Source organism: Chaetodon trifascialis, chromosome 6 (assembly GCF_039877785.1).
Source record: "Chaetodon trifascialis isolate fChaTrf1 chromosome 6, fChaTrf1.hap1, whole genome shotgun sequence".
In the NCBI taxonomy this organism is placed as follows: Eukaryota; Metazoa; Chordata; class Actinopteri; order Chaetodontiformes; family Chaetodontidae; genus Chaetodon; species Chaetodon trifascialis.
This window is the reverse complement of record NC_092061.1, coordinates 17,244,568-17,257,147: the sequence shown is the minus strand read 5'-3', so window position 1 is coordinate 17,257,147 and position 12,580 is coordinate 17,244,568. Positions and strand designations below refer to the sequence as shown.

Sequence of the window (12,580 nt, the reverse complement as noted above, 5' to 3'; positions counted from 1 at the left end):
CTCAATTAAAATTAGCATTACAAAGAGTGTAATCGGTCAAAGGGAATTCCCAAACACTATTTTCAGCCATCAAATCTTTTTCAGCTCAGCAATGATTGAGGAGTTCACAGGGGCAAGGCAACATTTCAGAGTAGCAAGGGTCATCCCTTTGTGCTCTACTGTGCTTGTAAATTAGCTGCTTGGATAACAGCCTTTACCTATAGGACTAACTATCCATTTCTCTTAAACGATGGGTTTGTCCTGCTGTTTTTACAACACAGCAACACGGCCATGAGAAACTATGCTTTAAATGGGACATTCGTCTTTCTACCGTAACACCCCCCCCCGTGAACAATGTGTTTCAGGCTGTAAAATAGTGGTCTGAACTGAGGGAGGAGCAGGACAAACTCCTGTGATGTTTCTCACAGGTTCTGAGTCATAAACACCGCTCGGACCCCAGCGAACAACAAGTTCCCAGACAGAGAGATAGAGAGAGAGAGAGAGAGAGAGAGAGAGAGAGAGAGAGAGAGAGAGCTGCTGCACATCACAGAGACACATTCACACATTTACAATTACAATGAGACGTGTTGAAGGGTGTCCCCTGAGGATACGCACGGCTCAACAAAGGGCCACACACACAGAGCATGCACACATGCATACCGACACAGTGTGCAGTCTTTTACACACACACACACACACACACACACACACACACACACACACATACACAGAGGAAGATTACGCATGAAGATTACGCGCGGGATCTCGTATGTTCACATTCACAATTGCATGCACAGCCACACACGATACTGTAGGTGATGGTCATTGAAGGGAAACTCCAGCTGAAAAATGTCATGTGAAAGTCGTTTTCAGACGGTACGAAGATGACAACTTGACAAACTGAGTTGAGAAACTGATGGGCATTTTTTAACTATTACCCTACCTGACATTTTCTAAACTTAATGATCAGCTGATTTACCAAAAGGTTTTGTTTATATAAATACCAAAATAATGCCTTTGTATGACCTTTTCCACAAACAGGGCTATGAGTTCAGTGAGCTTGACCAGGTGATGAGGTGCAGTAGATGCCCTTTGTGCAGCTCTATTTGACACCAAAACCATCCACCTCAGACCTGCTACAGAAGATTAGACCCTCACTACCTCCATATTCCCATATTCATCACCTTCAGAGATTCAATACTGTTGTCACCAAAGCTGGGTGGCCAGGGAGGCTTGGTCATTACAAAAACAAAGCATCCACTCTACTAGCACAGGAGACAAGCATAGCAAAAATCTGCACTGTTTGGAATTCTTCTTCCTAATCCGTCCTTTCCAAAAGTCGAGACACAAGAAAAGCAGCCATCATGGCACCCTTCAGCAGCTCTCAGGGCTGAAATGTGCTTGCTTTGACCCTTTTGTCAGCACTCATTCATCCTGAGGACAAGGCAGCATCTATGCTACAGTGTTTGAGCTGCAAGCCAACATTATGGGAACTTCAAAGCACCGTGCCACCACCTCAGTGCTCGTTATTCTTCCCTCCCCAGAGAGGATTTGCTCCAGCATCAGACAAGGGATGGGAAGAGGATGAAACGGAAGACAGTGCGGCGTAACCTCTGTCAAGAAACATGAAAGATTTCTGAAAAGAGAATTCCTGTGCTGAGGAAAATTACATGGGCAGTGTGTAGAAATCAAAATTTCTAAGGCTTTTTCCAGCACAAACTTGACAAATAACAGGTCTGTTTGAATACTGTTGTGTTTAAGTCTCACGCAGAACAAATACTGTGCATAAAGCATCCCGCAGACATCAAAGCAGCCTTTCCAGGACATTAAAACCCGCCGTCACTCTCAAATACCTGACCAGAGCCAACAAGTCTGTTAGCCCTGAGGGGCTGGCAGGACCATGTCCCCAAACATTCCCAGGGGGTCCAGTGTGTGTGTGTGTGTGTGTGTGTGTGTGTGTGTGTGTGTGTGTGTGTGTGTGTGTGTGTGTGTGTGTGTGTGTGTGTGTGTGTAAATGGGGACCGAGCTGTGGCCCCTCTGTAGGGACAGGCGTGTGTTTAGACAGGGTCTCCCTCTCAGGGGATTAGACAGCCTTCGGACTGTGGTAAGGAAAAGAAAACATCACATGCTAGGCTGCCCGCTGCATAAACAGTAGTAGTGAGTGGTGGCATGTCACTACATAGAGAGTGCTACCTTGGCTGGGTGTCATGTAGCCTGGTTAGCATTGTAGCATTAAAGCCAAACAAGCAGAGAAGCTGAAAAGTCCAGTTACATTCAAATTCTCAGGAATGTTTTCTTAACAATATCACAGCCAACTATTAAGTTATTAGTCGAGTCAAAGTAAGGGCTTTATGTTCTGCAACATATGACACCCTCTATTAATAAGTGCTGTATTCACTAAAACAACAGTATAGTGAAAGGAAAATAATCCAAAGCAGAAAACTAAAGACTTTGAAACAATCTTTGATTACGACGAGGGCTGTTGTTCCACATGGCAGCAAAAGGATGCCACACAAGATTTTTTTTAAATGCTAACCGGATTGGGTAGCAACCAGACATGAACAATCCACATAAAACACAGTGTCTTAATCACTGTCAACCTAAAAGTCCCTGTTTTGTTGAAAGGAAAAGGTTGGGTCTTTGCATCCGTACTGTATCAGAAATGCTCATGTTGACAAACCAAGCTGATCTGTGATGATTAGCAAAGGAAACTAATGGAAATCTTGCTGCTGTTGCAATGCAAAAGACACCAGAATTTCACTTGGTCAACAGGATGAATCTACATCTAATGTATCCGTCAAGTAGCGCTCATTGAAAAGTGGTAACAAAGTGCTTCTGTTGCGGTAACTTGATGTAAGCTGTGGTATAGCTGGAAATTCTTGCACATAATTTCTGAGCATCCGTATCCAGCCCCTTACAGTGCATGTGTGTGTGTCAGAGAGATGCGGGGGGGGGGGGGGGGGGGGGTTGTCAGTGGAGCGAAGCAGCAGATCTGGCTACTAGAAGGCCAGTCCAGTTAAGTCCCGGCGGTGGCGGGTGCTGAGGTCGTGAGGCGCCACACGAGCTCGCTGGAAAAAGGCCGCAGGGAGCAGGTGCGCATGTTAATGAGGAGACAGCAGCTGCTGCCCCGGCCATTCACCCCCTCCTCACACATCCCTTATCCCACCACTCTGCCTCCTTCCTCTCCATGGCACCCCATCCTACTACTGTCCACAGACGGGAGCCATGCACTGCAAAAAAATAAGCTCATTACCTGAGTCATTTTGAGGGGTTTTTTAATTAATACTACTAAGTTAGTTTGTGGTGAGACTATTTTTCAAATAGGATCTGTTTATAAAGAAACATTTAATCATTTAATTTATATATATATATATATATACATATTAAAATACCAATAAAATTATTCAAAGTGTGCAGTTATTTCAAGAATATCTTTTTACTTCAGAGTTAACACTACTTTAAAGGATGTCTTGAGTTGGACTTTTTTTACAGTGTTGGTATTTGAATGCCCTCCCACTACTTAGTGAAGAAATGAAGAGTGAGACAGGAGGAGAAAAGAGAGGGAAAGAGAGCGAAGGATGAGTGGGCCCATTGTTTTTCCTCCCTATTCAGAGCTGACCACAGGCCGAGGCGTATTCAGCTGTTGCACCTCCTCTTCCCTCTCCCTCCCCTCCTCTTTCTCCCTCTCTGTCTCTAAAACCTATTTCTCTGAATCTTCTTTCATTATGGCTCATCCCAAAAAATTTTCTCCTTTTTTTCTCATTATTGGTCCACTTCCTCTGTTCAAAGCCGTATGGTTGCTGGCATCCACTTGCTCCCCTCTGTGCACCTTCTTTCCCTCCAAACCCCCTCGTCACTCCTCCTCCTCTAAACCCCCGTTCCCTTTCATTTGTAAGACACCACATTAGAATTTATAAGTCTCAACTGACAACGGCTCACTCCCCCAAAAAGCTTCTTCCAAGTTACTCCAGGCTGCTCTGCAACTTTTCAGTGGTCTGCGATGTTTGAGGCCAAGCATCAGGCAAAAGAAAAGCTTCAAATCCAAAACACACACAAGCAGCGGGACAAACAAAAGAGTCTGAAAGAAAGGAAACTGGAACTGGTTTGGTTTGGTTTTTTGAAGGGAGAACGACAGAAAAGGGCTGCAGTTCAGAAGGAATTTCGGTGTTTACTCTAAAGAGTCTCCTGTCCTGATTCTTAACCCAACGCTCGCTGGCAGCCTCACTTTATGGTTCCTTGAAAAAACTTGCACCCACTTTGGAACCTGGCATCTGCTCTCGCAAAACAGGCCCCGTCTCACACCGAGGTCCAAAAGACAAACAGATAGAGCTCTGCGCCTCTACCTCGGTGCACGTGGACGCACTATCCAAACACACTCTGGCTGAGGTGCTAGCAGTAAGTCAACTGTAGCACACGCAAGGCAAAGAAGGGTAACAGTTTGCTCTTTAACTTGGCAGCAGCCCGTCAAATACACGCTCAGCACAAAACAGCTTTTACAGGCATCGAGCTTAACCGCCTCAATGAGAGCACAGGCGTCTAAAGAAGGGGTGTAAGACAAAAGACATTCAACGACTCTTTTATGGAGTCTTGGCTGTATTCAAAACAAACACAGCAAAGCAGCTGCTTCAACAAGAGAAATCTGCCGGCCTGGCGAGCGGGCTAATCTCCACAGCAGCAGGTAAACTGGGCTGCAGGAAAGGTAAATAAAGAAGACATGAAAAGAGGGGCACAAATCAGAAGCTGAGCAAATATCAGGTGTTTGGGAGGTATCGTGTAACTGCAGGACAGCAGTGGAATTATCTCTACGGTGAGGCCGATACTGTTATTATCTTTTCTGTCATCCTTGCCCAGTAGCCCTCATTGTTCTCCTCCGCGCTCACTTCTGGGCCATCTCTTCTTCTATTGCCGCAGTAGCCCGTGGCAACAGGTCTGCGACACTGATGGGATGCATAACAGGACCGGGCGGTGGCTCGAGCCTGCAGCAGATGTTGTGGTGACATCTGACCCTTGGCCAGGCGTCACTCTGAAGGGGCTTTCCTCAGTGCTGAGCCAATCTGCCATCTGCCATCTTTCTGAGGTCACACACAGATGGGGACAGAGGCTTTGAACATAATATGTAGGCTACACATGTGCACTGTATACAAATAAAAACGTGGAATGAGTGCACAGATTTTGGCAGCTGTACGGGCCCCAGTCTGTATCCATTTTAAGAAGCTTAGTGAATTAGGTTGTGCATTTATTCAGTTAAAGCTCTGCAAAGCTCTGTGAGAGGCAGAATCAGTGTCTGTTTCCAACTCTGTAAATGACATAATAATTAGGATTATTTCAGGCTAATTCTTTGTTTACCCATCTTTTTATAGATCTAAGTGAAAAATAAGAAAAAGGTTTAGGCTGTTAGTTACGGAAAAATTAAAACTCGGAACATATTTTCATAATTGGAATCATCATCATTTCTATTGGTTATGATAATACTGTACTTGCCAAAGTAATTGCAAAGGAAAGTGGGTCCAAGGTGGAGTAAATGAAATCTGATATGGCAACAAACACGAGCCATGAGACCACCAGAGAGCTTGACCAAGTTAGCATAGTTTACTCTGTCATAAACCAGAGATACGCTTTAAGGCTGGTATTTAAAGATCTCTCTCTCTCTCTCTCTCTCTCTCTCTCTCTCTCTCTCTCTCTCTCTCTCTCTCTCTCTCTCTCTCTCTCTCTCTCAGGTATCTTTCTGAGTGAGAAAGAGCTTTCAGCCAGGAGTCAAACTGTGCTAGTGCAGCATGTTTGTACCTCTGGCCTCCCTCCCCTCACCCCTCGTGTCTCCCACCACCCGTTCTCATTTCCTGGCTGTTTGGTTCTGTGCCTGGGCTAAGTCCCCTTTAGTCTTGTCTGATCTGTTTTAAAAGCATTGCCCAAGGCGGGCCTCTCTCCTCTGCTTTCTTCCACACTTCCCTCTCTTTCTTGTATCCTCTCTTGTGTTTTCCCAGCAGCATATAGTGGCTCACCACAGTGACAACTGTGCCACCACTGGTACAGAAAATCAACACTTTAAAATACAGACTTGAATTCAGCTTCCATCACACAAATTGGGCACATTGAAATGAAAATAGCTCTTCCACTAAAACCAAAGCTGGCACACAAAAACAGGGTTGTTGTTTGTTGTGGAACTGGAACCAAAGTTACCACCAAATCCCCACTAGCAACAAAAATTACAGGGGAAACACGGCCCCTCTTTCCCTCTCCTTACATCCATCCTTCCTTTCCTTCCTCTCTAATCGTACAGGAGAGCTGACCTGGCCAGCCCACATCTGGCAGACTTCATTAGAGACCTTGTTTATTTGGGAGCATTATTATTATGGACACAGCCCATGGGAAAGAGCCAGCTCCCCCAGGGAACAACCCTGTGTGTGTGTGTGTGTGTGTGTGTGTGTGTGTGTGTGTGTGTGTGTGTGTGTGTGTGTGTGTGTGTGTGTGTGTGTGTGTGTGTGTGTGTGTGTGTGCGTGCGTGCGTGTGTGTGTGTGTCTTGAGAGTCATAGCAGCTCTAATGACTTCTGCCGCTGCCTACTTTACAAGGCATGGGAACCACTTTAAGGCTTTACGGGTGTCTGAAGGTGTAGCTGAAACTGGACACTGCAGCTGTTACTGTACGCGGTGACTTCAAGGCTTGAGGCAGAACGTCCTTTCACTGCATCCTCCAATCACCCAACTGTCCCCCATAGGTCAAAACCAGGATTAAACTGCATGTAAATTTCAGATGCTGGATATACATTTATTTTGTGAGTTTGCCAAATTACCTGTTGGCTCTCATATGGTACCAGGTAAATGTACCTCACAGGTGTCTGTTAGGCCGCATGTGTTTTTGCAGGGAAAAAGTACTGTTAAAATATGAGTTGGTGGCACACTTCAGCCCTGACGAAAGGAGAGTTGTTGGTTCTTTGGTGCAGAGTTTTTATTGTCTGGGTCTGTGGGTCCCCCTCAGACAAAATCGAACAACTGTGCTCCCCAAAATTTGGTATATGCTCAATAACGGGGCTCACAGCCACAACTTCCACTCTGTTATTTAGCATACCGAATTGTCACCATTAAAACAAGGCCTAAACAATTCTTCTAAGCCTTGAGGACACTGTCATTTTTTCCCTGCCTAACAGATGCCGTGACTGCTATCAGTCTTTGAATCTACATTGCAGCTTAACTGAACAAACTGCTCTGTTTCACGACAAAGGCATCACAATCCATTTTCCTAAATATCCTGTGAGTGAGCGTATCAGGCAGACCCAAAGCTAAAAGCACACCTGGCAGACAAAGTCGATCTGTTCCTGTGTGGAGCTGAATGGGCAAAACCACAAGCAATCATGGGTATTATGGAGCATGCTGCTGTGTGAGTGCACGTCCTTCTAAGTTGTTATACTATAACCCACAGACAGGTGGTCTGGCTGAAAGAAAAAACAGAAATGAGGAAGTGTGTTTTGGAGTATGCCCAGTGTCTTTGTCTCAAACACACACGCACATACTGACTGTCAGTCCTCTCGGTCTGTGATCAAAGTTTACCTGATTTGTCTTGGCATATGCCAACCAGGGAGGCTCAAATATCACTAATCCTCAGCGCTGAGGTTCTTCACCACCAAGTCACTACATTCAGCCAGAACACTCTGACGATCAGCCCTCTCACCAAGCGGACTCTTGCCAAAGGGAACCCAACACCGATGGCAGCGGCCATATAAAAGCCTTGCGTTGTGTGTTTCTCGTTGTGTGATGATATGATCAGATACGGCACCTTTTCTTCCCTTGGGCCACTCCGAGGCTGTTTCCTGAGTCTGAATGGAGGTGTAGAGGGGGAGGGTGTCGGGGGGAGTATAGTGTGGGTGGGGGAGGTTGAGATAGACTCATCTGACCGGCACAAACAGAGGTGCCATTAAGGAATCCGCCAAACCAGAGACACAAGGGCTCACTTTCATTGAAGTGGGTGTATACTGTAGCAGTCCCTGCACATACCAGCAAGGAATTATACACTCTGTTATCTAATGCAATCACAGAAAAATCTGAAAATCCTAATAGAATCACATTTTTAGATCTTGAAAGACTGCAATCCTCACAGACGCACGTTCACAAATTTAAACACATCAATATTCTGTTCTCACGGTAACGAAAAAAAACACATATCAGGGGCAACGCCTGTGATCTGCAATCCACTGCTAAAAATAAAGCTGGCACATGTATTTTAGACATGTTTGTCAGTTTGATGAGTTTTAGAAATAGACATGTAGCATACAGTATTGAAAACTGTCAAGCATCACGTTAGCAATGAACGCATTTGATTGATTTATCAGGTATTTCTAAATCCAAATGTGTAAATCAGACGCATGGGTAAGCTTGGTTGGGTTTGTCAAAAGGTGAAATGGATTTTACAGACATGTTTTTATTCCTCAAACGATGCTGTTGGGGAAAAAAAACACATGAAAAAACTCAAATGCTGACCAGCTCTAACAATCATGCAACATGAGCATGAGCAACAACATTTTTCCCTTTCCTCTGAGCTGTCTACCTGAAGTACGAACAGCTCTGGTCTTTGTATCCAACAGGACAAGTACCAAATTATCTCTCTCTGTTGAGGAATTTCTGTGGTACGCTTGCATCCTTCGAGACTGGCCTCATCCAGCCAAAGTGGATACTAAAAACTCATCACGTGACTCCCTGCGATCAACAGGCTGTCAGGAATCAGTTGTATTTTTTCATCACACTGACTAGCTGAAGATGAAGCTATGTGATCTTTCTGCAGCGTCCTTCCTCACCCACCCCGAGCTGGCCCAACATCTCTCAGCTCTCTGGGCAGAGAGGCGCTCTGCTTTGATTCTGGTCATTGTGCCACTGGAATTTGGGAGTTATTTTTCCTAGTTTGGATTGGCTCCGCTCTGTCACTGCTCTCTCCTGCTGCCAAACCTCCGCTGTAAATGAGAGGCCTCCTTGAAGCTCTTGGAGATAAACTCCAGTCTGGACCTCACTGGGCCAGGCAGGCTAGATATGAGGAAGAGATGGTATTTATGGTATGGCATGTCAAGTGGGCATCTCTGTAAGACTATATAAAACTGAAGCATCCAAAGCCACTGAAGCCACTTACTTGACCTCGAACACAACACTTGAGCTCAAGAGCGGCAGGTTTTTGACGGAGGTAATTCTGTCAAGTATGAAGTGAGGTTCTGCTTTCATTAGGAAACAACTGCTTGCCTTCCACTAAGCCAAGCGGGACAACAGTTAACTCATTAAAAATTTACCCATTAACACTACTGCATTAGTCAAATTATACACTTGACACTGTCAGACCTTTACACCTTTCTATGAAGCGTTACACGAGAAGCCTCATGCTAAGCTGAAAAACTCCACCTCCACCTGACTGAAATGATTTCTCTCTGTCTGGTTCTGCTCAGCTATCAGTCCCTCGGACTTCCAACTGTGTTGCCTCACAAGAGATGCACAACTGACTCACTGATCTTGGAGAAAGCTCACAGAAATTTCCTGTAAAAGGAGTGATTTGAGCAACCGTCGTGTTCAGCCTAGAAAAATGCTCCCATGATGTGTTCTGTGGTCGTCATAAAACAATCCTGGGGGGTGTCGTCAGCCTTATTTGGCTTGGGCTTGAGATGCCAAAATTTTCTGACAAAGTGGGGGCATGGAGTTCAAAAGACTTGGGCCTTTTCACTGTAACAGCATTTTGTACAAAAAAACGCAAACAGACCAGGAAACTGAAAAAAGTAGAGAAGACCAGGAAAATATCTTTACTGTGACTATCACTTTGACTACTTCTGACGTTTTGAGGGTAAACTCTAAAGTGTTTCCTCTCAGAAGAGATCAGGCTCATGTCAGGCAACTTCTTGTAACACACAGTAACATCAGCGAGGCCTAAATTCATCAGTTTTAGATGCAAAATTTCTATTTTCATTCACTAATCAATGAATCGCCAAGTCTCTAAAATATATAAAAAATTGTAAAAAAAAAAAAAAAAAATTCGAATCACAACTTTTCAGAGCACAAAGTGATGTCTTGAAATGTCTTTTTTTTTTACTTCAACCAGAAGTTCAAAACCCAGAAATATTCAGTTTGCAATCACATATGACAAAGCTGGAAAGCTGGAATCAGAGAATATTTTAGTATGTTGTCATACTTTTTGCTTTAAACAACCTAAACAATTAATCAATGATCAAGTTTCTGCTATGCATGTTTTGCTGGACGAAGCTGATGAACCTGAACTTTTTCTTGAGTTCCCAGCCCTCTGGTGGCACAGTGACACAATAAGAGAACAGCATTTTACACACACACACACACACACACACACGCACGCACACAGAGTCACAAACTGTGCCCGCTCAAACCTTTTTAAACCTGCAAGGATGTCCATCTCCATGTTTAATTGGAGAAGTCTGGGGAGGAGGACAGTACAGGGGCACAATGATGGCTTTGTGGCCCAATGAGAAGGTGGGGAAGGTGGGGGGGGGGGGTCGATGAGTGTGTGATTGAGGGGTGAATAACACAACCAGACCAAATTAAGATGTGGCGGGGGGCCAGAGTGGCTGCCTGGGTCTTACAGTCCTGAAGCTGTGACCCGGTCGGCCCAATCATTCGCCCGGTCACCGAGCCCTGCGGCAGTAAGACGACACTGGCTGCTGCTGCTCATGCCAGGGTGGAAACAGAGCCCAGCGCAAAGTAGATCTATTGTCGTAAAAACGAGTTCTGGGCAGAGCTGAAGCTTACTGGTTTACACGAGGACTGAAAACAATCTCCAAATACCAAACTCTGAAGACAAAATGAAAGTCCTTGTCTCCATTTTTAAAGCAGGTTAGAGAACATCTACCCTATGCCATCTGTCCAGGGGAATGAGAGAGAGAGAGAGAGAGAGAGAGAGAGAGAGAGAGAGAGAGAGAGAGAGAGAGAGAGCACTGAGGGCCATTGAGGAGGGGACAAAAATCCCAGGAGAGAGGAGGGGTGGGTTACGACGACAGGGTCTGAGGGTCTCTCTGGGAAGCCTCACCCAGATTAGTCACACACAGAATTAATCGCAGCGGAGAACAATGGTCGCCGAGCTTCTGGCAACCCCAGCTGTCGCTCCGTGAAAGAAAAGAAAAGCAAGATTTAGGGCTGCAAGAGTTTGGCTGCAGAGTGTGGTGGCAGTCACACACACACACACACACACACACACACACACACACACACACACACACACACACACACACACACACACACACTGTCTCGCAGTGACCCCTGTCCTCATCAATGTCCACTCATTTCTGTCTCAGCTCTCTGACCATTTGCCTCCCAGAAATAGCAGCACTGGTGTGAGCGCTCACCTGTCAACCAAACATCTGAGTCATCTCAAACTCTGCCATCTCATATATTTCCCACAGATCTCCTCTGCAGGTGTCCATCACCACGTATGAGTTCAACACAGACACTTTGAAACTTACTTGCATTCTCCATTTCCATCTGGGCTTGCTTCACAAGTCCCCTGCTTCAAACACAGCTCCGTGGGCATGGAGCATCTTAGACCTGCAAATAGAAAGTTTTCAGAGACCTGCACTTTGCCAAAACTTTTAAGAACTCTGGATCCAGAAGTTATTATAGTATAACACTCATTCAGGGTGAAGCAGCATTTTTTTCTCGGGAGAATGAACAACAGCACAGGTAATTCTCCATAAATGTGAGGTCTAGGTGTGACTCTTGCCACCTCAAACTGCATTTTTTTGTGGCAAACAGGGACTTGGCACCAGCTTGGCAGATGCATGCCCCTTTCTGCAGCTGTCCCAAAAAGAATGTGGCATTTGGGGAGTGACACAGCTTTGCAATGATGTTAAAAAAACTGCTGAATCCAAGTTGTAAAGTCATGCACTAATGCAAAGAAAGACACGTTTAGGGATAATGCCCACAGGTGCTTGATGTCATATAGATAAACTTGATGTATGTAAATGAACGGTAAAGTTTGGAAGCCTGCAGGATGAGTTGGGGGGGAAAGTTGGAAAGTTGGGGGGGAAATTGCTCTACTTCAGCTTCAGTGCATGAGTTTACAAACCACGTGAATGCAACAAGTTCAAATCAAACTCTACTGTGAGCCTCAAAGAGGAAATAAGTGTGAGGCTACAAGTTGATGAGGCAGAGAACATTCAGAGGGAATCCCAGCCCGCCACTCACCTCGTGTTAGTGCTATCAGCGACAACAAGAAAGTTAGTTTCGCAAAGAACATATGCATTCCTTCTGTTTTAAAATAGTTGTACAAATCCACGTGGGTTTTCTCATAGATCCGATATTGTGTCTTCCTCTCCGTCAGGTAAAAAAAAAAACAAACAAACTTTCAGTTCATCCTCGAGTGGGTCCACGCAGAGAAAGTAAAGCGCGTCTGTGGACTCCGAGCATGGGATGTTGTCACTTCAGATCCCGGCTTGGAAATGACTTGAGGGACGCGCTTCTCCATCCGCTGCTCTGCATCGAGGGGCGTTATTCTCACACACTGGCACGCGCGCGCGCGCAATTGGAAGTTTCGGCAGGCACAAGCTGTACAACTTGATGAAGAGATAGTGCGAAAGTCTCTTTTGAGGCTATTTCGCGGGCGTTTTCCCACGCAGT

General features: G+C 45.3%; 1 protein-coding gene across 2 annotated transcripts in view; it reads right to left on the bottom strand.

Moving 5' to 3' along the window:
• The window catches only part of notch1b (notch receptor 1b), a 41,636-nt gene extending 29,266 nt beyond the window's left edge, over positions 1 to 12,370 (bottom strand). For both annotated transcript variants that reach the window (XM_070964255.1, XM_070964256.1), the window contains exons 1-2: positions 12,149 to 12,370; positions 11,428 to 11,509 (exon numbers count right to left, since the gene is read on the bottom strand). In XM_070964255.1, the coding sequence (XP_070820356.1) occupies positions 11,428 to 11,509; positions 12,149 to 12,206 (140 nt within the window). In that variant the 5' untranslated portion in view covers positions 12,207 to 12,370. The remainder of the gene's footprint in view (positions 1 to 11,427; positions 11,510 to 12,148) is intronic.
• Between the last annotated feature and the right edge of the window lie 210 nt (positions 12,371 to 12,580).